Source organism: Lemur catta, chromosome 2 (genome assembly GCF_020740605.2).
Source record: "Lemur catta isolate mLemCat1 chromosome 2, mLemCat1.pri, whole genome shotgun sequence".
NCBI classification, from domain to species: Eukaryota; Metazoa; Chordata; class Mammalia; order Primates; family Lemuridae; genus Lemur; species Lemur catta.
Window position 1 is genome coordinate 143,130,558 of NC_059129.1, and position 23,837 is coordinate 143,154,394.

The 23,837-nt window shown below is 34.9% G+C and overlaps 1 protein-coding gene across 6 annotated transcripts in view; it reads left to right on the plus strand.

The window, feature by feature from the left end:
- Positions 1–23,837, plus strand: part of QKI (QKI, KH domain containing RNA binding) — a 146,616-nt gene that overhangs the window by 48,299 nt on the left and 74,480 nt on the right. For all 6 annotated transcript variants that reach the window (XM_045544708.1, XM_045544709.1, XM_045544710.1 and 3 more), the window contains exon 3: positions 6,406–6,522. In XM_045544708.1, the coding sequence (XP_045400664.1) occupies positions 6,406–6,522 (117 nt within the window). The remainder of the gene's footprint in view (positions 1–6,405; positions 6,523–23,837) is intronic.

The following is a 23,837-nucleotide window of genomic DNA, read 5'->3' on the forward strand; positions in this document are numbered from 1 at the left end:
ATGATAATCATCTATCTTATTTACCTGAGTTTTTTTTGAGTGGTTTCAGCATGTTGTCCTGTTATATCTATATATCTATACGGAGAATGATTTTCCGTAAGTTAGGATATCCAAATTCACATACCACAGATTTCAAATTTTGGTTGTAACTGTTTACTAATTTTTTCCCTTTGCTGTTGATGTCAGTGCCTTTTTGTACACAGCCTTGTGAGAAAGCCTTTTCTAACATAGCACTTGTACATAAATGTGCCACAAACAATTTTTATAAAGGCCTAATGAGGTTTTGCCAAATGATTCCTATAATAATAATTATGTAGCATAAATTAACTGTTTCTGCAGGAGATATATTTGGCTACTTATTAGTTGTACAAATTAATAAAAAGGTAGAAAAAGTATAAGACAGTTTGTTTACCCCCAACACACGTTTTCATACATAGAAGGTCCCTAATTTACAATGGTTTGACTTATGATATTTTTACGGTGGTGCAAAATCAATCGGCATTCATTATGCTCTTTGACTTACAAGGGGGCCATGTCTGGATAACCCATTGTTGTGCTCTCAACTTAGGATATTTTTAACTTACAGTGATTTTATTGGAACTTAACCTCATTGTAAATCAGGGAGCATCTGCATTCATTCTGGGGTTTTGTTTTTTTGGGAGACAAAGCCTTGCTCTGTTGCCCTGGATAGAGTGCAGTGGCGTTATCATAGCTCACTGCATCCTCAAACTCCTAAGCTCAAGCGATTATCCTGCCTCAGCCTCCTGAGTAGCTGGGACTACAGGTGTGTGCTGCTAAGCCTGGCTATTTTTTTTTTTCTATTTTTTGTAGAGACAGGGTCTTGCTCTTGCTCAGGCTGGTCTCGAACTCTCGGCCTCAAGCAGTCCTCGTGCCTGCCTGGGCCTTCCAGACTGCTAAGACTTATCCAGCATGCCTGGTCCATTCTGGTATTTTTAATTACAAACAGTTTTTGTGCTAAATGGTCTCATCTTAGAATATCTGTGTAAAATAGGCTCGCTAGTGCTGAGTAGATTAGGGATGGTCCATTTTTTGTCTTCTGCCAAGTGAAAGACTTCATTAACAAATATATATACACAAACAATTTTGTGTGTGTTTCATACCTACTGTGTTCCTTATGTGATATAATGGACAATTTAAAAGGTATAAGTTCTTGAGTTTTTGAGTTTTTTTTTCCCAAAAATTTAAGCAGGGATTACTCTTTATCAGTTCTTAGAAGTGTTTCACTGAGATGGTTTTGGAAATCCATTTTTTATTAGCTGTTTTTATAGTGTGTCACAGTAGGTTTTATCTTTAATTGTAGAATTCTCAAAAGGTTAATGGAAAGGATTTTCATAATACTTTACATTTTATCGTTGGGAGAAATCTATCATTTCTATTTAAAATGATGTGAGTAGCAATGAACAGCATTAGACATGATTGTTGTTAAACCTCTTCTTTAAAAATTAACATGCCACTTGGCAGAAATATAATTGGTGAGCCACGGAGAAGGTCTGTACTTAAACAGTAGGGCTAATGATATCTTTTTTTTCTTTTTCTTTCCATTCTTTTGGCCTTTAAAGTTGCACTGAGCTCAGGCTGTTTGAAATGATTTTCTTTGAAAGTGTTGTGACATTGTTTTAATTGAATGAAGCTGCAGAAACTAGCATGATAAATCAACACAGAATGAATTTTAATGCAAGGCAAACGATATTAACTTGGAAATTGGTTGCAGTAGACAAAGCAGCTGCTATGATTAGTTTTTTTTCATTCTCTACTCACAACATTTTGATAACGATGACCTTGACAGTTCCAATTGTATTAGAATCCCAGTGGCATGCACTTTAACATACTTGAGCTGTTGTTCGGTTCTTGGGATAGCAATTTGTTCATGTTTAAGGTTAGGAAAATTTTGTGTCACAGATTTAATGTTTTGGTTTTAAGTGTTTTAAAAAGATTTTTTAAATTTAGTAAATAATTATTGTGAAGATTAATCAGCTGTGATGGAAGCCTTTTTCTGTGTAATCTTGATGCTGTGATTCCACCCAAGGAGGATTAATATGTGAAATGGATAGGATGTTCCAAAGGGGTTCTCTGAGTGGCCATGAAGTGTAGGCCAACTGGTTTGACAAAGGATATAGGTCAAAACCAATTACATGTTAGTTATTTGAAGTGCTACAGTGTCTCATTCATAATGCATTTTTCCAGATTTTTGGGGGCCATATTTGAAATACATAATGCATCTCTAGTATATGGGTTGATTTGGGAAAGGATCTGTATGGAGTACAACTATTACTGAAGAGTAGCTGGCAAGGCTGCTTATTTTAGGAAATAGTCAAGGTAACAAATAGAGCGAAGGCACTTTCACAGACTTTTTGAGAGCAGGGAGAATTTCTTTCTTTCCTTTAATTCCCCCATTTATTTCATTCCTTATCACAGAACAAGACTTGAATAAATGTTTTGTTGAATCAAATTTGAAAATGAAAGGCTGTTCCCCATTTTACTGAAAAATACAAAACCTAAACAAAAAGAGTGAGTGATGGGATGTCGAGATTGTTTCTGTCCAGGTTGTTTTTGGGGAAGGGAGAGTGAAGTTTAGTGTAGTTTTTGACCATATAAACAGGTTAAGTTATGAAGTTGTAGAAAAGCAGCTTACTTGACATGAACATAGGGCTAGGCATGTCGATAGATCTTCTCTGATTTTTTTCTTTTTCTCAGACCCTCATGCCGATATATTAATTACCCTGTACTGCCTTAAGTTATATCAGTTCTGGATCTATTAAGATCAAAAGGTAGCCTCTAAAGAAGTGCTAGTGGACTTGTGTTTCTTAGGGACTGACAAGGTAATTCAGACCAGCTGAGTAATTCTAGTAAATCGGCTACAATAGGAAGAAAAAAAAAAAAAACCTGCTTGAATATATCAGACCTAGCCAAATTGTGAAGAAATTACTGCTTCAGGATACTCCGGAGGTCAGATGATCAAGGATATATATAAGCCTGACTTTTGGGATCACTTTTCTCTCTGGGTTTGTTTGCAGAATCTGAAGAGGGCACCTAAGAAAGAGGCTGAGCATTGGGGGATAGGGATTGGAGTCTACAGTTTGTTTATGTGGACTCCCCCCAACCCTTTTGCCTAATGTTTTTGGGGTAGAGACACTGATGGGCATGTACTCTAGAAGTAAGAATGAACCAAAAGGTCCCAGGTCCTCATAGAGACTGTACCTGAACTCAAAATTGTCTGTCTCAATAAGTGAAATTGTGCTGAGATGATCTCAGGTTATTAGTAACAGTGGGTGCCTGGCAGAAGCTGGTATATATCTTCTCTGGAGGAAGATAATATTATCTTTGGCCTTATATTATTTTCTGTAAGCTATTTAGTGAGTACATTTTCTGGCATGCAGTAGAAAACAACCAAGCACAACAAGGAGACAAGATGACATTAACGAAAATACAGAGAAACAACAAAACAATAGAAACAAACTCACAGAGACTCTGGTTATTAGAATTACAAGATCCAAACATTTTAAGAGCTACTGTGTGTAAGGAGACAGTAGACAAAGAAGATATATGAAGGCTATAAAAGAAAAATGAAACCGAAAAATCCCTTACCTGCTGTTAACTAAACAGGTGAGTTTAACAGAAGATTAGAAGCATTTGAAAAGAGAATTAGTGAACTGGAAGATAGCTCACAAGAAAATACTCAGCATGAACATATAGAGGAATGGAAAAATAGGAGGGAATGTGAAAAATATTATAAAAGGAATACAGTGAGAAAGTTTAATGTATATCATTGTAATATTAGAAGAAGAGGAGAAATAGAAGGGGACACAAGCAGAGTTTGAAGAACATGTGGTTGAGAATTTTAAGACCAAAGAAAGTAAGTCACAGATTTATGAAACTGGCCTGTAAGCATGACAAATACAAAGAAAACTACATGTAGGCACATAGTAGTAAAACTGCTGAAAACTGATGATTAAGGGGAAATATTAAAAGCAGGCAGAAAAAGGAAAAGACCACAGTCAAAGGAGCAATAGGAAGACTCATAGCTTACTTCTCAAAAGTAGCAGTGGAATCTAGAAGACAGTGAAAGAATCCCTAAGAAGTTCATCAAAAATAAGACATTTTCATTTTCAGATAAGAAAAAACAGAGATTTCATCACTAGAAGACCTTTACTACAGGAAATACTAAAGGGTGTTTTTCAGGTATGAGAAAAATGACTCTAGTTGGAAAGTTGAAGATACAGAAAGGAATAAAGAGTAGCAAAAATGGTAACTATGTTTGTAAATCTAAATCCATATTATCTGTACGAAGATAGATAACAACGTCCTACTGAGTTTAAAATATAAATAGAATTTGAAAAATAACCAATGGTGTATAAACTGGATTGAGAATAAAGGCTGTTAAACATTCTGGGGCCCCTGTATTATATGGAAAAGGAGTAAAAGTACAAAGGAATATCAGTGTTGGTTAAGTCAGTTGCCTGGCTTTTGGTGTTCTGTAAGGCAGCGATGGCCAATTGTTTTGTATATTATTTTCACCTTTTCTTTCTTGTTCGCTGCAGAACTCAAGTGTTTGAGTGTTAAGTCTCTGGAATTTTGTAAGGCAAATTTGCCATTGATCACATCTCCTCCTTATATGACATTCTAAGCCGAATTATTTCGTAAGAGTAAGGCCCTGAGATTTCCCAAAGAGAATTTTTAGTGGACTTGGTAGGCTATTAATTGTCTACCACGTGGCAGACCTTGTACTGGACTTTGTATATGTATTGTGCTACACACACATCTGTGCACACACCATCGTCACTATTAGCTCTACCAGATACTATTATCTCTATTATGTAATTGAGGCTTATTTGATATGACTTTCAAATTCCTAAGTACTATTTTGTATTCAAGCTTGGATAACAGCTGAAATCTGTGTGCTTCAGAATTTAAGCACTTATCCATAGTATACTACCTGAGTTTATTTAGATTGCAGTTGTGAGAAGTTTACAGGGTTGAAGGTTGGAAGTAAATGCCATGTTAAAATGGATGACCATGGGGGTTTAGGTCGGGTAAAGAGATAGATAAAGTGCTATATGCTGAGAAAGTAGACAAGGATAAGTGGCTTTATTTGAATATAAGAAGATGATACGGGCAGTTTCAGAATGTGGGATCTTGTAAGTCTAGATCAAGTGCTTATAGATCAAAGTCTGTGGGTTTCATCTTGGAGTGAAAGAAGTTACATGAAAATCTCCTTGGAGAAGGAGGCTTTCTTCAAGCATACTACCACCTCTCCTGTAAGAAACACAAAGCTGCTGATGAGCAGCTCTCTGAGGCACGGTAAGAGCCATTGGAATACAGAAGATGGAAGAAGTACCTAGCTTCTTGAGCCCTGACAGGGTGGATTTTCTGGCTTGTTACTTTTGTGAATGATATGCTAACAGTAGAATACATGCAAGAAAAAAGTAAGAAGCTATATGCATAAGAATCAGTAGCTATTTGATTGAATAAATAAATGAAAACCACCCATGGGTTTTTGTGGAACTGATGGAAAACACTCGTTTGTTTTTTTTTTCTTTTATGCACATGACATGCAAATGATAAAAATTTACTTTTCAGTATTCAATCTGTTATTCCCACTGACCTTTTAAAAAATGTATATATGAATACTATAAGTTTCTTTTGAGGGATAATAATTTTATTTATACAATTATTTATATCACCGTCCTGTTCATGGAAAGAGTTTAGGCTTCTTACAAAAACAGTAGTTTCAGTTAAGTTACAGATAGAAATGGAAAAAGGAAGATGCAGACATAAAATTGTGCAAGGAATGTGGTAAACATTATGTGTTCTTAAGCCTTACATATTTAGCATAGATTGCAATCCATATTTGATCATCAGTGTTCTAGCAGCCTGCCGATAATTGTAAGTTACACAGTTCTCTCTCTATAGTTGCTTTGGAGAAAGTACAACATTTCCTTTTAGGTAAATAGGAATTTTTCCCAAAGATTTTGGTAAAAAGGGTAATGACTAATAATTCCTTTAATACCATCGTTATGAAGAGACAGTTGGGAATTTTGTGGAAGTGATTTGCTTTCTTGGATGGTATCTAATGTTTTTGCCAAACTTAAATAAACTCTGTTTTAGATTATACATTGGTGGGCAATTCAGTGTAGTACCTGTTTTAGTTGGATACTGTTGTTCCTAATTGATAGTTTATGTGAATACATATGAAAATTTTGTGCCTAACAATGAGCTATTGTAGTTATATCCCAAACTTGGCAAGCATTTCATAAGGGCTGTAGATTTTATTTCAACTTAGTATTAAAAAAGAAATTTAACTTGAGTATATATATGCTTTATAATAATTTTAAGAAGTGTAAATTCCAGCAAGTGAATAACATATGGTGACTTTTTTTTTTCCAGTTTAATTTTGTTGGGAGAATCCTTGGACCTAGAGGACTTACAGCCAAACAACTTGAAGCAGAGACAGGATGTAAAATAATGGTCCGAGGCAAAGGTTCAATGAGGGATAAAAAGAAGGTAAGTCCTTGGAAATGGGGCAAGTCTTTATGTGAATAAGTAACTTACACTTTTGCATCCTAATAATAAAATGTCCAGATTTTCTGTGCATGAAACACTGTATTTTATTCCATGTCTGAAAGTGTTGTCATGATTTTCCCTTGTTACTTACCATTTTTCACCTAGTGAACTAAAGTATAAGTTAGTCCATCATGTGAACTTACTTTGGTATTTACACTTGAGAAGCTTACTGTTTGGAAATTTGTCAGACCAAAATGTTAAATATATAAAAATATGTAACTCAAAGCTTGAAAGACCTAAAGTATTTCTTTTGATGAGATTTAAATGAGAACAATCAAATGAATAACCTTAGATGTATATTAAATCATTGGGAGAGTTAGAAGACAGAAATCTATTAAAACGAAGGCTTTTCACTAGCCATATGAGGCACATTTTGGGTTTCATTGACATTTTGTGTTGATTTAAATTTTTTAGACATTTTACTTTATATGGCTCCCCCCCCCACTTCTGCCATTTCTTATTTTACCCAACTATCTGGTTTAAATATTGTTAAAAAGCTTTTATTTGCCTAAGTTTCCATTTAAAAAAAAAAGTCAAGTGGTGGTGTGACTAGTTTGTGATACTATGAGGCAGGATACTTTTGAGTGTCTACCTATATAAAAAAATGACTGTAAAAGTAGATTTTTATTGTCAAAGATTAAAATTATTGGTAGGAAGGGTGATTTTTGCTTTTTAAAAAAATACATTGACTTGAAGGGGTTGTCAAGTAATAGACCTGTGATTAGCTTGTATTAGAGCATGTGTATTGAATCGCTTTGTGGAGCTTGTGAAATGAACACCAGACCCACAAGGTATCCTGACTTCATTTTGATATGCGTGTTTTCTGATCTTTTCACCTAACTTCATTCCAGCTCTCCCATAAGCTGACTGGATCTAAATTATTTTTGCTCCCCACAGATGATTTAGTAGCGATAAGAACTTTGGGGGAAAAATCTCAATAATACTGAGTATCTTTAATTCTTACTATAATCTGTTCTTGTCAGCTGAGTTTAAAGATATTTTCATGGGACTTTGTGAGTTCTCCTTGAACATTTTTAGATATATTAAAACATTTTTTATTAGAATCTTAATAAAACTTACTCATTCTCAATCAGCTGAGTGATAATCTTTTCAAATGAGTATTGCCATGAAGTTTTGGTTCCACCGTTTGTACTTATGATTACATTGGCATTAAGTAACACTGATGTTATTGCCTAAGGGCAATGAATGAAATCTTGACAAGTGAAGGACACATAAGTCTTCACCAAAAGAATAGTGTATATCCATCAGTTAAGTTATTAGTCAGTTAACGAAGCATTTTTTTTTTTTTCTCTCCTGAGTTTCCATGAATTCTGTGGTAATGACTTTCTACGGACTTTGCTCACTCTTCCAAACAGATAAAGAGGGATTAGAGCTTGGAACTTTGTGGTTAGACATCATGATTAAAGAACATTTTCTGTCATCTTTGGCAAAATAACAGTATGGTTAAGAGAGTGAGCTCTGCAATCAGATTGGTTAGGTTTGAATCTTGGTTCTGCCACTTAACGTCTTTGTGACCAAGGACAAATTTGGTAATTGCTATGTGTCCTATAAAATGGGATTAGTAATGTCACTTCTCTCTTACAGTGGTTGTAAGGATGAAATGAGTTGTAAATCACATAGAACAGTGTTGGACACATATGATCATTCAATGTTAATGATTCTTAATAAATTTTGTCTTAACACTATATGTTAGATAGTATATTTTATTTTTAGAATTATATGGTATCATGAGGGAATACTACAGTTTTTTTCTGCCATGTAAATGGTAATAATTTCTCGTTGTCTTGTGACTTTTGAATATGTATGTATAGATTTATAATACCAGGAGTGTCTTAGTTTAAATCTGCATAATAAATTGTTAACAAAATCATGTTTGTTTATACCATAGTTATACTGTTGCATTCTTAAAAGTATTTATAATAAAGGTAAACTCAAAATGGAAAGTATTATCATTTGTTGCTTTGCTTTTATTTTGGTAAAGAACATGACAAACGTTCTTTTTGAAGGCAAAAAGAAGTATTAATGTAAGTTTTTTTTTAGTTATACTGTTGCATTCTTAAAAGTATGTATAATAAAGGTAAACTCAAAATGGAAAGTATTATCATTTGTTGCTTTGCTTTTATTTTGGTAAAGAACATGACAAACGTTCTTTTTGAAGGCAAAAAGAAGTATTAATGTAAGTAGTAAGGCTGATTGAGGTGTTTTTTAGGAGTTACAAAGAAAAAACCATTTAGTTCTAAGCTTTTCTGCAGAGTTGTCAACATATGTTAAAAACTAAGAAAGCTAGAGAATAGATTGCAATTTACTAATTGCCTAATTTGCTTTTAACAATCTGCTGGCTTGAATCCTTTACTAGACTGGTAAACTATGAGAGGAGACGATGTCTATTTTATGGAGTATTTCCTTGGTGTTTGGTGAGTATCTAGCACAGTGTGTAGGCACTAGAAGAAGATATCTGTGAAAGTAATGACCACTTAGTTCAGGTAATAAATGAAAGCCTTAGATGCACCTTCCCCTGTCCACCTAAAAAAGAGATGGCAAATAGAGAAAATTATAAGCCCTATGTGCTTTTAATGTTCTTGGGAAAATAGGTAGCAATGTATCATTCCAAGCTGCTGGTTTTAAGCAAGTGAGTTAATTTTCATTCTCTTCTTTTGATGATATTTCAGCATTGTTGATGGGTTCAACAGTATTTTGTTTCTGAATACCCAGTGGAATGGTACCAGGTAATATCATGGAACATAAGAGCAGGTACTGCAGTCAGACTTTATAGGAAGCTGTGATCAGGGCTTAAAGCTATTAGGAACTTTGTGTCTGTATCAGTCAGCATATGGCAGTGCTGATCTGTAGCTAGCTGACTGTACCCTGTCTCTGAAATTGAGTATGTGGTAACAGGGCATTGTTAGAGTCTTGCAAGTGAAAATTGGTTTTATTTTACGGATCGTTCTTTTGATTTATAGAGTATGTACTTTGCATCAAGCATTGTTTTAAGTATTTTACAAACATTTGTTTTAGTTAATCCAAATCTTTTATTCCCATTTGATAGATGAAGAAATTGAGGACATGGGAGATTGAGTAATTTGGTAGAGGTCACATGCCAAAGAGTAGCGTCAAAATTTGGACCTAAAGCCTGTGTTCTATTCTTGTGGACCCCTACCTTCTAATGCATAAACCATTTCTAAGAGTAATAACAACTTCAGAAATATTAGAACAACTTGAATATTGAGTAATGTAAACTTTGACTACAAAGCTGATATGAATATATTTCATTAAATTTCTGTAAGCTTTTTATTTTTTCCCTTAGTAATAATAATATATTTGAAGTTTTGTTCTGTCTCTCTGTTAAGGCTGGAAAAGAAAACCAAAGTGTTTTTCCTACTCTCATACACCACTTAATACTTCTGATACCAGATGTATAGGATTTCTTACACACCAAACAAATAATTCTCCAGGACACACCAACTGGAGACCCTCTTAATTCAATTCAGTTCTGACACTGTCTGCCTCGAGATAGTGTCAGACCTGACAGGTTGAGGGCTTAGTCCCACAAGACTGCCCCGACTTCAGATGGCAGTCGCGAGCCCCAGTTGTGACTGTGCCTCTAACCAACCAGCTATAAACCTGTTTTTCCATGAGCCCCTCCTTGTGCTCAGTTTATTTGCTAGAGTGGCTCACAGAACTCAGGGAAAGACTTTACTTACATTTCCCCATTTACTAAAAAGGGTATTACAAAGGATGTAGATGAACAGCCAGATCAAAAAGATGCATAGGGCAAGGCACATGGGAATGGGCACAGCTTCCATGCCTTCTCTAGTGCGACATCCCCGAGGTATCTCCACTAGTTCAGCTATTTGGAATCTCTCCAAACCTAGTCTTTTTGTTTTTTTATGGAGGTTCGTTATGTAGGTATGATTCCTTATATCACTGGCCATTGGTGATCACCTCAACCTTTAGTTCCTCTTCCCTCCCTGGAGGTTGGGGGATGGGGCTGAAAGTCTTAACCCTCTAATTACTTGGTTGGTTCCCCTGGCAACCAGCCCCTATCCTGAGACTGTCCAAGAGCCCCAGCCATTATTCATCTGATTAGTATGCAAAAAGACACAAACAGGTTCCAGACCACTATAGTCTATTATGTGTGTGTGCCATAGCATTATGTCTTAAACAAAATATACATAGCTTAATTTAAAAATACTTCATTGCTAAAAAATGCTGACGATTGTCTGAGGCTTCAGCCAGTTACAAGCTTTTTGCCAATGAAGGGTCTGGCCTCAGTGATGGCTGCTGACTGATCAGGGTGGTGACTGATGAAGGTTGGGGTAGCTGTGGCAATTTACAATAAGACAACAATGAAGTTTGCCACATTGATGTGATGAACTCTCACAGAAGATTTCTCTGTAGCATGTGGTGGTGTTTGGTAACATTTTATTGCCAGTAGAACTTTGAAAATTGGAGTCAATCCTCTCAAACCTTGCTGTTGCTTTATTGTCTATATTTATTTAATATTCTAATTCCTTCATTGTTATTTCATCAATATTCACAGCATCTTTACCAGAAATAGATTCTATCTCAAGAAACCACTTTCTTTGCTCATCCATTCAAGTTTTATCATGTGATTGCAGCAGTGCAGTCACGTCTTTAGGGTGTACCTCTAATTCCAGTTCTCTTGCTGTTTCTTCCACTTCTGTAGTTGCTTCCTCTACTGAAGATTTGTTCCATGTCATCCATGAGGATTGGAATGAAACTTCTTCCAAACTCCTGTAAATGTTGATATTTTGACCTCTTCCCATGAATCACGAATGTTCTTCATGGTATCTAGATGGTGATTCCTAGCTAGAAGATTTCAGTTCACTTTTCCCTGATCTGTGAAAAGAATCGCTATCTATGGCTACTGTAGCCTTAAGAAATGTATTTCTTAAATAATAAGATTTGAAAGTCAGAATTACTTCTTGATCCAGGGGCTGCAGAGTGAATGTTGTTAGCAGGCATGAGAACAACATTCATCTCCCTCAGAGATATTGGGTGCCTTGTTCATGAGCAGTAATCTTTTGAAAGGAATGTTTTTTTCTGAATAGTAGATCTCTGCAGTGGTCCTAAAATACTCAGTAAACCATGCTGTAAATAGATTTACTGTCATCCAAGCTTTATTATTCCATTTGCAGGGTACAGACACAGATTGGGTAGATGTAGTATGATTCTTTTTTATTATTATTCCCTCCTTTCCTTCCTCCCTTTCTTCCTTCCTTCCTTCCCTCTCTTGTCTGTCTTTCTTGTCTTGTCTTTTCTTTCGTCACATGAGAGACATGTGACTCTTCCTTTCACTTGAAACTTAGAGGTTGTTGTAGGGATATTAAGTAGCTTCATTTCAATATTTTTGTGTCTCAGAGAATAGGGAAGCCTGAGGAGAGGGAGAGAGATGGGCCAATTGCTAGTTAGTGGAGGAGTCCGACCACTGCAACATTTGTCAGTTAAGTTTGTTGTCTTACATGGGCACATTTTGGTGTGCCCCCAAACAATGACTATAGTAATCTCAAAGGTCAGTGATCACAGATCACCATAACAGATATAATGAGAAAGTTTGAAATATTGTGAGAAGTACCAAAATGTGATGCTGAGACACTAATAGTGGACATGCTGTCGAAAAAACCTGACAAAGGTTTAATCAGATTCAGATCTCCCACCCTGTCTTCTTCATTTCCGTTCTTCCTTTTGAAAAAAATATTTCATAATTAATGTTGTGATGGTACTATGTAAAGTCTGATTTCCTCTCTCTGATTTTAGCAATCATTATTTTCTATGTCCTTTATCTTAATAGGAGTTGTAAAACAGCTATATTCTATTTCTTCATTAATATTAGATATGTTTTATAAGAAAGACTGAATAAATGTTCAGTTCTTTAGTCACTAGTTTTTAAATAGTGAATTGATTCCCTGGAATCCTCCAAAGGGTAAAAAGTGATTTTTTTTTTCTTTTCTTTTTAGTATCAGTTATGAATGCATTTAAACAGTTTTGATATGTTTCAGTTTATTGTAGTTACTGTTTTTAACTGGTGCACAGTTTGTTCTGCTGGGTGTGTAAGAGTTCTACAAGTCGACTTCCAAAACCTTTTGACACAATCCTAGTGGTTGGGGACAGTAACTTTGCTTTCTGATGTGATATGACAGTTCACATTCATCTTTGTAAGATTTCCTCCCCAGATTTGGAATCAGCCAATTTTTTAAGGAACCCTGGTTACTTTTAGTGGAAAATAGTGAGACTGCACTCTGGGCTCTAGTAATGCTCATTATTTGTAGACCTTTTCAGGTCGTGAATATAGATGCATTTTCACACGTTCATTCTCATTATATTCAGGAATATAATGTTTTTATTTAACTTATCTTGTATCTGTATCTTCTTTCTTTCCCTCTGAAAATTGTGGTTCTTAATGACACAAAATAATGATTTGTTTGCTTTATTCTAAAATATACAAAACAGTCTTAGAATAACAATACAAACATTAACAGCAATATAGTTAGCAAAAATAATTTTACTGCATTCTTATAGTTTTTAAGGCACATTCCGCTAGAGATACAAATTACTATCATTTAAAACACTGTAATTTTTTTAGTGTGTAATAGTTATGCTATCATACAGATCCACAGTTAAGTTCACTTTTTGTGCTTGCTTTTCTAGTTTTAGAATTACTTAAAATATTTCTCTGTTTTATACTTTAAAATATTTACATGGCTCCAAAAGTCAGATCTACAAAATGACGACGTCTGGCTTTTATACTTGGCCTGTTTACCTAGTCCCTCCCTGGCTATTTGAATATGTTTTTTTATTTTTAGTTTTTGGTTTATTTTTATCTTTTTTAAAAAAAACACATAGGTATAACAATTATGCATGTGAATATGTGTAATTTCTCACTCCTCTCATAAGAAGATTGTTACATATTCAACACTTTTCTATGCCTTGCTTTTTTACTTAACAGTATGTCATTGAGGTCACTTAATGGGAGTATAGAGAGAACAGTCTTTATTCCTTTTAATAACTTCATCACATTCCATTGTGTGGATATACTGTAAATTATTCAAACAGTCCCCATTAGTGAACATTTAGATTGCTTCTAGTCTTTTGCTGTTACAAATAGAAATAGTGCTGTATTGAAAAGCTTTTATATGTATCAGTTTGTGTAGTTGCTAGTTTATCTTTGGGATAGAATTGTAGAAGGTGTACACCAGCATGTGATTTTGCTAGTTAGTGGTAAATTCCTCTCTCTGGGACTTGTTCTTTGCATTACCCTCAGCACACTGTATGAGAGTACTAATTTCCTCGCAGCTTCACTGCAGAGTTAAACTTTTGTATGTTATGCAGGAGATTGAGCATCTGTTAAAGGCACTTCTAAACTATGCCATATGTAAAACATATATTGGGGATGTCTGTATGTAAAAGTCATTACTGTTAGGAGCAGTGTAATCATCTTCAGTTTCCCAAGTAGTCATTTGTTTGTAGTGTGTTTCTTATTTTCCGATTGAAGCAGTCTATAAACCGTGGTTAGGGTTAGTTGAAATGGTACTATTATAACTGGTCTTAAGGTGCATCATAATTGTAATAAGTTCTGGATGGGCCTAAGAAATGAATTACTATTTAAGATGTTTTTAAGAGGAAATGTGCTGCGATTTTTCTATTAGCTTCTGAGTTTTTCTCCACTAGAGTTCTTCATCTCAACCACAGAACATAGAAATTATCTCATTGTACCAAAGGTGGCTTATCAAGAGTATCATAGTTACGTAGGAGAGAAGTGAATTTTACATATAATTTATGTCTTGGGGTGGACATCAAGATTTGATTATCAGGTGGAATCCTTAGTTGAGAAAGGTTGTACCCAGCGAGGAATGTTTTTTTCTCTGAATTTTATATTCATAACTCACCATCAAAGTATATCTCCCTCTGTCCCTTTACCTCCCTTATTGATACCTTTTGATAAGATGGATTAGAGAGTAGGAACTGTTAAAGATTCTCTCTTTAAAGTCTTTTACAGATTGCATACTTGCAAACTTTTGTGAATCTGATTGAATAGTAGAATTTAACTATGAAAAGAGATGAATTGCTTTAGAAGAGTGACAGTGAAATTGAAATTTATACTGTTGTATAAGCTGGTTTAGAAAGAACTGTAGTAAGCCATGGAATCTAACCGTCCATCCTTGTGATATTTAATTGTGTTATATTTCACTTCCTAGTATTACAAGTGGTTGTTACCCAATTTTTATTACCTCCTAACTTCTGAGGCTGCAGTTATTTTTTTGAATGCCTGTGATTCTTGCCCTCAAGGAATAACCCTGGGAGACATGTTTTGGCAGAGAACTAATACTGCAACAGAGATTATACGTTGTGCTACATGAAGTCAAGAAATAATGAGTTTTTTTGGAGGTTGAAGGCTTTAAGAAACTGGAGAGAATTCACAGGAGTAGAAGTTTACCAGGCAAATGAGTAGTGTAGTGTTCTAGACATGAGAAATAGGATCAACCAGTGCGTGTTGCTATATGGATGCTTGATGTGGCAGTAGAGGGTATAGGATACAGTGGAGAGTTGGTTTTGGAGACACACGGCTGAGGTCTGAGGATAAAAGATCTTGAATGGTCTATCAAAGGATTTTTTTCATTTGGAAAGCAATACATTAGCACTCTTAGATGTTTAAGGTGAGAAGTTATGAAACGTTAAATGTTTTAAAAACATAACTTGACAGTAGAGGAAGACATGGGTAGAAGCAGGAAGTGACCAAAGGCTGCAAACAAATGATCAAGTCTCAGACAAATCTGCTTATAAGGTTGTTCTTTGTGTCAAGATAAAATCTGTCTTTGAAACTTCAATCCTCTAATCTTAATTCTAGTTTGAATTCAAAAATAGTCTCTTCACCTTAGATCCTTTGACATATTTGTTGACAGTGTTTATATCTTAAAAGTGTCTAACTCTAGCTAAAAAGTAATTACCTAGTATCTTTAGTTCTGTTTTTTTTTTTTTAATTAAATGTCAAGGGACATGGTGTTGAATTCAACTTCAAAAGTGGTTGATTGCCAGCCTGAGCAAGAGCGAGACCCCATCTTTACTAAAAACAGAAAAAATTGGCCAATCAACTAAAAACAGAAAAAAAAAAAAATTAGCTGGGCATCATGGCATGTGCCTGTAGTCCCAGCTTCCTGTAGGAGGATTGCTTGAGCTCAGGAGTTCGAGATCCAACCTAAATAAGAGCGAGACCTAACTCTACTAAAAATAGAAAAATTAGCCAGGTGTTGTGGCACGTGCCTACAGTCCCAGCTACTTAGGAGGCTGAGTCAAGAGGATGGCTTGAGCCTAGGAGTTGGAGGTTGCTGTGAGCTAGGCTGTTGCCATGGCACTCTAGCCCTGGCAACTGAGCAAGACTCTGGCTCAAAAAAAAAAAAAAAAAAAAAGTGGTTGGTTGGTTTGCTTTTAAAAATAAAGAAAGACCTGCCTTGCTCTCAGTGCTTTTCAAATGATCTATGGTAAAAGACTGCTAAAAAAAAATCCAATGCATTGTAGACAGTCTTTTTGTAAAATATAATGAAATTAGTTATTAGAGACGTGGAATTTTTAAAAGACGTAAATTTCATCCCGTTAAAATTTTTTGTATATCAACAGACATAAAATTATCCAGTCAGAATGCTCTAAAAGTTTCTAAGGATGCTTGATTTGTGTACTTGCAGGCTGCACTTCAGCACACCTGTTTAAATACCAGTTCACAACTGTAAACTAGTTCTGTGGTGTCCCTCCTCCTCTACTTTTGTCCTTACTTCTCAGCCCCTCATTTTTTTCTGCTCTGTTTTTAAAATAAAATCCATTTTAGAATATTGACAAGATTATTTTTTAGTTCTGGTTACATGTTCATTATGGATTGAAATGGCTTACCTTTATTTTAAGACAGAGGAGTATAAAGCAGTGCAATAAAAATTAAATGTTTATTTCAGATTGGATAGTATCTCAGTACACTTTTACAGAGAGGAGTCACTGCTTTTCACACATTAATTGTTAAGAAAGATTGGGAAGATTGAAATTAAAATTTGCCATTATTAAAATTTGTGACACACTTTTTGAGGGATAAAAAGATGGACCCAAAGAGAGTAAACCTTTGTTTCTATTAGTAAAGTAATACTTAAGTAACCTGTAAAACTTAAGCTAATTGCTCAGCCATGGATGTAACTCCAGGATGAGTTAATTGTCCTTGTCTAATGAAATGAGACATGAGTTTCAGTAAAAAGGGAGGGGGAGACCATTTTATCACTAGATGTTCTTAATGAGCCTTTTAAAATTAAGTCTTGATTGGCTTGCAGTCAGTTTAGTTAAGGAATATTTGAGTACCTTGTAGCTGTGTTGTATGTAACAAATTTTCTTTTCATAGGATTCAGTTCTCTGTTGACAGAACTAGTAGTGGAGTGTTCCTTACATGCAGATCATTATACTGCCTCAATTGATTTTCTTTTTCAAAATCTGTTAGGGAAGAACTTCAGTTGGAAAATGTTTTTTCAGTCACGCGACAATTAGACAGTTTCATAAGCCTAGTGAACCATAATATTCTATCCTACTAGTTTTATTTTTCTATTTAGCCCTTCAGTTATGAAAGACTTACTTTGTTACTCTTTTGATTTTAAAACATTTATTTTGATTTTAAAGACAGATTTTAGGATTTTTTTGGTTTTGTTTTGTTTTTCCTAAGTCACAGCTGTTATAGGACCAGGATGATTTCACAGCCTGTGGACTGTGTTAATAGTAAAAAAAAATTAAAACTGAATCTCAGATTATTGAAATTATTCTTTATTTTGTAAATTGTTACATTTTTAATTCTTAAAAAAGGAGTAATAGAAATTATATCAGATAGTGAGGAATGTTTTTAAAAGGTCTGTATGTTTTTGTGAAATTAAAATGCTTATAAGGTACTCTAAATATAGAGGACTAATTACATAGAAAATATTGTTTTTAAGAATCTAATGTGGAGACAGTTTTGTATAATTTCACCGTTGTAACTATAAATAGATAAGATTAGTCTCTGCGTAGTAACTTGTGTTCATTAAATGTATGAGATTGTTTAATAAGAAACAAGTGTGTAAACAGAAGTTTATTTAGGCACTTGAAGATGTGTAATATGATCAAATGTACGGCAGCAAATTGTTTAAAATGGTTAAGATTTAAAAGGAGTCACAAGTAGTAAAAACAAGTGCTTAAGCTCATCTTTCATAAAATAAAAATGAATTTATTTCTTAATTACAAAAACCTTTCATGTTTAGTATAGGAAAAAACTGGACAATACTGGTATTTATTTTTAAAAAAAAACATGATCTACCCCATAATTGTTTATGTGTTTAGCTATTTTGAGACATATGTATTTGTGACCTGATATATTTTGCTTAAGAATATTTTATAAAATCTACATCCATAAAAACTCCTCTATAACACTTTTTAATGGCTATAAATAGTATTTAATTATACATGTGTGTTTTGAGGCATATTGAAGTTTTTAAAATAATTATTTTCACTATGAAAATGCTGTAAAGAACATCTGTACATTATTATTAACTTTATAGAATTTGAATTGATTAGCTGAAAGTACATTATCAAAATTGCCTTTTAATTCCACTGTTTGAAATTTTAAGCCCAGCCATTGTTTGAAATTTTAAGCCCTGTTAGCAGGAAATAAAAATGTTTGTGTATATAGTGAATCTTCTCTAAAATTGAGGATACCACTTTTTTAGGAGGACAGAAATATACTGTTAATTTGCATACTTCTGGCTAAGGAGGTTAAATCTTTTGATATATGTATCTGTTTGGATGTTAATGTTCACTTTTATATTGCCTATCATTGCTACCATCCCCAAACTCCCACTTCATGTTTTCTTTTCTCATTTTGAAAAAATACTATACCTACAGAATGGTTGAAAAAGTAGTATAGTGAATTCATGTCTACTGTTAGCCCAGGTTGACCATATACTGTCATCCCTCTGTACTGCAGGTTCCACATCCTCCAGTTCAGCCAACTGCAAATCAGAAATATTTGGTGGGGGGGGGTGAAAAAAAACAGTAAAAAAAAAAAAGTAATACAAGAATAATGAATAATAAAAATGAAAAAATACCAAAATACAGTGATACACATAGCATTTACATAGTATTAAGTATAAGTAATCGAGAGATGACTTAAAGTATATGGGAGGATGTGAGAAGATTATATGCAAATACTACACCATTTTATATCAGGGACTTGAGCATACATGGATTTTGGTATCCAAGGGGGATCCCGGGAATAATCTCCTGAGGATACTGAGCTACTAACATTTTGTACACAAATATATACACGGTTGATTTTGTGTTCAGAAATGTACCTATTTGCCTAAACTTATTTGTAACCCCAAAATCAGTACTCCTGACACTTTCACAGTCGTCATGTACATGTGCACTGTGACAAAAAAATTTTGAGTTACCCAAATGGTCTTGTTTCCAGCTGAGATAGACCAAGACAACACACTTTTTGCTTCAGCTCTTATACTGTAAACAAGTGTTCTTTTCATTGTTTAATGCCATGTTTTTTGTATTTTTGTGCTTTTTATTGGTGATTTTGCTGTTTAAAATGTCCCCCAGCTACTGAGGCGCTGTCTAGGATTCCTAAGAGCAAGAAGGCTGTGATATGCCTTACAGGTAAAATACATGTATTAAAGAAGCTTATTTCAGCTATGAGTTAGAGTGCTGTTGGCTGTTCAATGTTTACGAATCACCAGTATATGTTAAATTAGATGTCGTTAAACCGAAACAACATAAAACAGAGTTATGTATTGATCAGTCAATACATATCGGCCATATATTTTCATTGTAAAGGGAACTTTTTTCTCTTTTAAATTCACAGCTAATCCAAGGAGAAAAATTTTGTAAATACCCTTTTCCCAACAAACTTTTGCCCAATGGATTTAGCGTTGGTAACAACTCTTGCCCGAGTCAGTTTTCACTATTTGTTATTTTCCTATCATTCCCTTTACATTTGTGAGTTGACATTCATTTATAATTAAGATACGCCTATCATTTCTGATAGGTTAAAATCTCTTTCTGTGTTACATTTATTCTCCCAGACTTCATCCCTTTGTTGATTTTAGAATTTATATGTCCTGACTTGATCTCACCCCTGAATTTCAGACTTCCTGCTTGATATCTTTACTTGATTGGATGATGGTGGTGGTGATGGCAACAACGAAAGGTTGATGTTTTTATTGTTAGGGGCTACACTGAGCTGTGATTTTGGCACTGCTATCATCATTCCATGTGAATTAACCCATTTAATTCTCAGACAGCCCTATGTTGTGCTAATTTTATAGATGAGGAAATGGAGATATAAGGAGGTAAAGTACCTTCTCTGGCTAGTGAGTTGCTTAGCCAGGGTATAAACTCAGGCTGGCTTGAGTATATAAGTTTAACTACTGCATTGTGCCTTTTCTCAGTAGTGTTATGATTTCCTTATTTTCATTCTTCCTCTCAGGAACCAGAATGAATTTAAAAAATAATCCTTTGTATTTTCATGTGCTAAGTTATTAGAATCAGATCTTTACTGTGGCTAAAGGCCCTACGTGTTCTCATGTCTTGCTGCCTTCCCAGTCTTCTCTTCTACTCTTTGCCTTCTCTTTCCCAAAAGGCTGCAAGTCTTAATGCTGTTGCTTTGGGAATGAAGTTTCCAACATCTGAATTTTGGGGGACACAGACCATACCAGGTAGCCACTAGCCATATATGGCTATTTAAATGAAGCTGAATAAAAGAAAAAAATCAGTTAATCATATAATTACATTGAAGTCCTCAATAGTGACTTGTAGTTAGTGGCTACCCTTTTGTACAGCACAGATACAGACGATTCCCACTGTGAAAGCTTTATTGGACCATGCTGGCTTAGGCAGAACAATTTTATACAGAAAATTCGGAGAAATAAAAGTTTGGGGACAAATAATTCGTGTTTTTAACTTTATATTTTGAAATAATGTTAAATTTGCTGAAGAATTGCAAAAGTACAAAGGACTCCCACACACCTCTCACCTCATTCCACCTATGTAGCATTTCACTACATTTGCTGCTTCCTGCATTGGCCTTTTGTTTCTCATCCCCTCCACTCTCCTTTACTCCATCCCTTCCTCTTCTGTTCCTATCTCTAACTCCCTCCTTCCCTTCTCTCCCCCTTAATTTGGAGTAATTCCCCAGCGTTTGTTTTTTCCTCCCATTGATTGTTTTGAAGAGTATTAGGGCTATTTGTTTTGGGAAAATATTTTTTTTTTATTATTATTAAAAATGCCTAAAAACTGATGCTGGATATTTGGCAGGTTTATGCATTTTTCTTCTATGAGAATTTAAACTAGATTTTAAGGAGTCTTTTTGGGTTTTTTTGTTTGTTTGTTTTTTATGGGTGTGGGAGTGTGTGTGTGTGTTTCTATCTCTTTTCTCCCACTGCCATTGATACAATATGTAGTTATACAGTTTAAGTATCTCGTATCCAAAATGCTTGTGACCCAGAAGTGTTTCAGATTTTGGCTTTTTTTGAATTCAGAATATTTTCATATACATAATGAGCTATATTGGGGATAGGTCCATTCATTAATGTTTCACATACACCTTATATGTATAGTGTGAATATAATTTTATACAATATTAATTTTGGGCATGAAGCAAAGTGTATGTTGAACCTTCAGAAAGCAAAGGTGTCAGATGTGGAATTTTCCATTTGTGGCATCATGTCAGTGATCAAAAAGTTCTCATGTTTAGGAGCATTTCGGTTTTTCAGATTAGGGATGCTCAACCTGTATTCACTTAGAGAGTCACTGGTTTTAGTGTGTTTTCTTTTGTTGAAAAACTTTTTAAACTTGTAAGTGGTGCTAAAAATAATCTAGGAATTGTGATAATTGGGCTCTTAAACTTTATTCATATTTACCTAGATATGTATGATTTATTTTGGACCAGTTTGCAATATATAGGCCAGTGATAAGCCAGACCTAAGGTAGACACATCAAGCAAGCTTTATTGGTAATAAAGATATGAAGACTGTCACTTGACTCATAACTTTTGAGGAACCCTCCTTTGATGATAGGATTATATGAAAAAGAAAATACTTTATCAAGCTGACAAGGAAGATCAGGACACATTGTGACATTAAGTGCTAGGCTTTATGAAATACATGCTCAAAACACATAAGCTTATTTCGTTAGCATCACCAACAATGTATGTATGTTTCAATTAACAGTAAATGGCAAATAATTCAATGAAGTCCATTGTCTCCCTTGTACAAGCTTATCTTCTGTGTTGTCAATTCACCTTCTAGAATGAGACCATTCTTCTTCCTCCGTCATGTTTTTTTCTCCACCTTGAGTATTCTTTCTTCTGCCTTTCAAAAGTTAGTAAGTATCTTGTGATGTCCTACTCTGGGCCAGACAGAACTGGGAGCTTCTTGCTCTCATGGAGCATTACTTAGAGAGGAAGATAGAAAATTATCGACAAAATGAACGGAACAATTTCAGATAAGGACAAGTGCCATGAATGGAATAATATCAGAGAATATAGGCGTGGTCTGGGAGGAATACTTTTAACAAGGGTTGCCAAAGAAGGACTCTGTGCCATTTAAACTGAGATTCAGGTGACAGGGCTTTGGCGTGGGAAGACCTAGAGGCTGAATGTTTCTGGGGGAAGGTAGAGCAAGTGCAGAGACACTCAGTTGTGAGTGACATTGAACTATCCAAGGAATAGCAAGGTCAGCGTGGGTGGAAAAGTGTGGGAAGAGAGGGAGTTTTTAAGATAGTTTCTGTCCACATGCTTCCCTGTAAGCATGGTAAAGTGTTTGAATTTCATTGGGAGACCTCTAGGCAGTCAGTTGAGGGTTTTAAGCAAATGAGTGGCATGATATTTGTTTTTAAAAAGAGCCCTCTTGTAGCAGTTAGAGAATGGATCATAAAGAGGTAGGGAGTTGGGTAAGAATTGAAGGAAACAGACTCATTAGGCTGTTGAAGTTGTTGAGGTGGGAGAGGGTGGTGTAGACTAGGAATCTTCCAGATTCTTTTTATTTCAGCTCTATCAGAGTACTTCAGCCTCTGCCAATCTTCCTTTTGCTGAATTTCCAAAGCACTTGTTCTCTAAATATACCATGTAATGTTTATATTAATTATATTGTTTCCTCTTGTTTCCTTACCCAGGCTTTATTCTCCAAGAGCAGTAATTTGTATTTGTGATTTCCTCAAGGAAGTGTGGACATAATTGGTATCTATTTAAAAAATTATGTTCTTCTTACTATAGAATTTTAGTCAGCACATTTCTTATTTTCTGAAGTATAGGAACACCAATTAATAATATAATAATTCAGAAGAAACACTTAAAAATTTACTTAGATATAAACAACTGAATATTAAATTATATAAAGGAGAAAGAGGAAAAGAAAACCAACAAATACTTTATAAGTTAGTTGAGTAGGAGTTGAGGTTAGGAAACAAAGTTGAGGCCAGGCGCAGTGGCTCACGCCTGTAATCCTAGCACTCTGGGAGGCTGAGGAGGGCAGATCATTTGAGCTCAGGAGTTCGAGACCAGCCTGAGCAAGAGCGAGACCCCGTCCCTACTATAAAAATAGAAAGAAATTAGCCAAACAACTAAAATATATACAAAAAAAAATTAGTCAGGCATGGTGGTGCATGCCTGTAGTTCCAGCTACTCGGAAGGCTGAGGCAGAAGGATCACCTGAGCCCAGGAGTTTGAGGTTGCTGTGAGCTAGGCTGACGCCACGGCACTCTAGCCCGGGCAACAGAGTGAGACTCTGTCTCAAAAAAAAAAAAAAAAAGAAAAAGAAACAAAGTTGAAATTTAAAACCTAAAAGTAAAATTAATTGCCAAGCTGGCAATAATATGTAAGCACATTTTGCAAAGAATATTGGTGGCCATATTAGTTTTTCCAGTCCCACCCGCACAGGTAACTGACAATCTTTGATCTTCCTGAAGTACAAGTGTCCCCCTCCTCCAAAGTATGTGTGATTCTCTACAATAATACCTGCATATTATTTATAACATAAACCCATAAAGTAAGATGAAAATATTTTCTCGGTCAAATGGTTGGAATATTTAGTAAAACTTGGTAATATTTTCTGTTTATTTTGTTAATAATCGATGTCATTTAATAGAGTTTTAAATTGTATATTAAAAGAAATTTTAAACAAGATTTGAGGTGAGTCTTGAAAATGTCCAGCGCTTAGTAG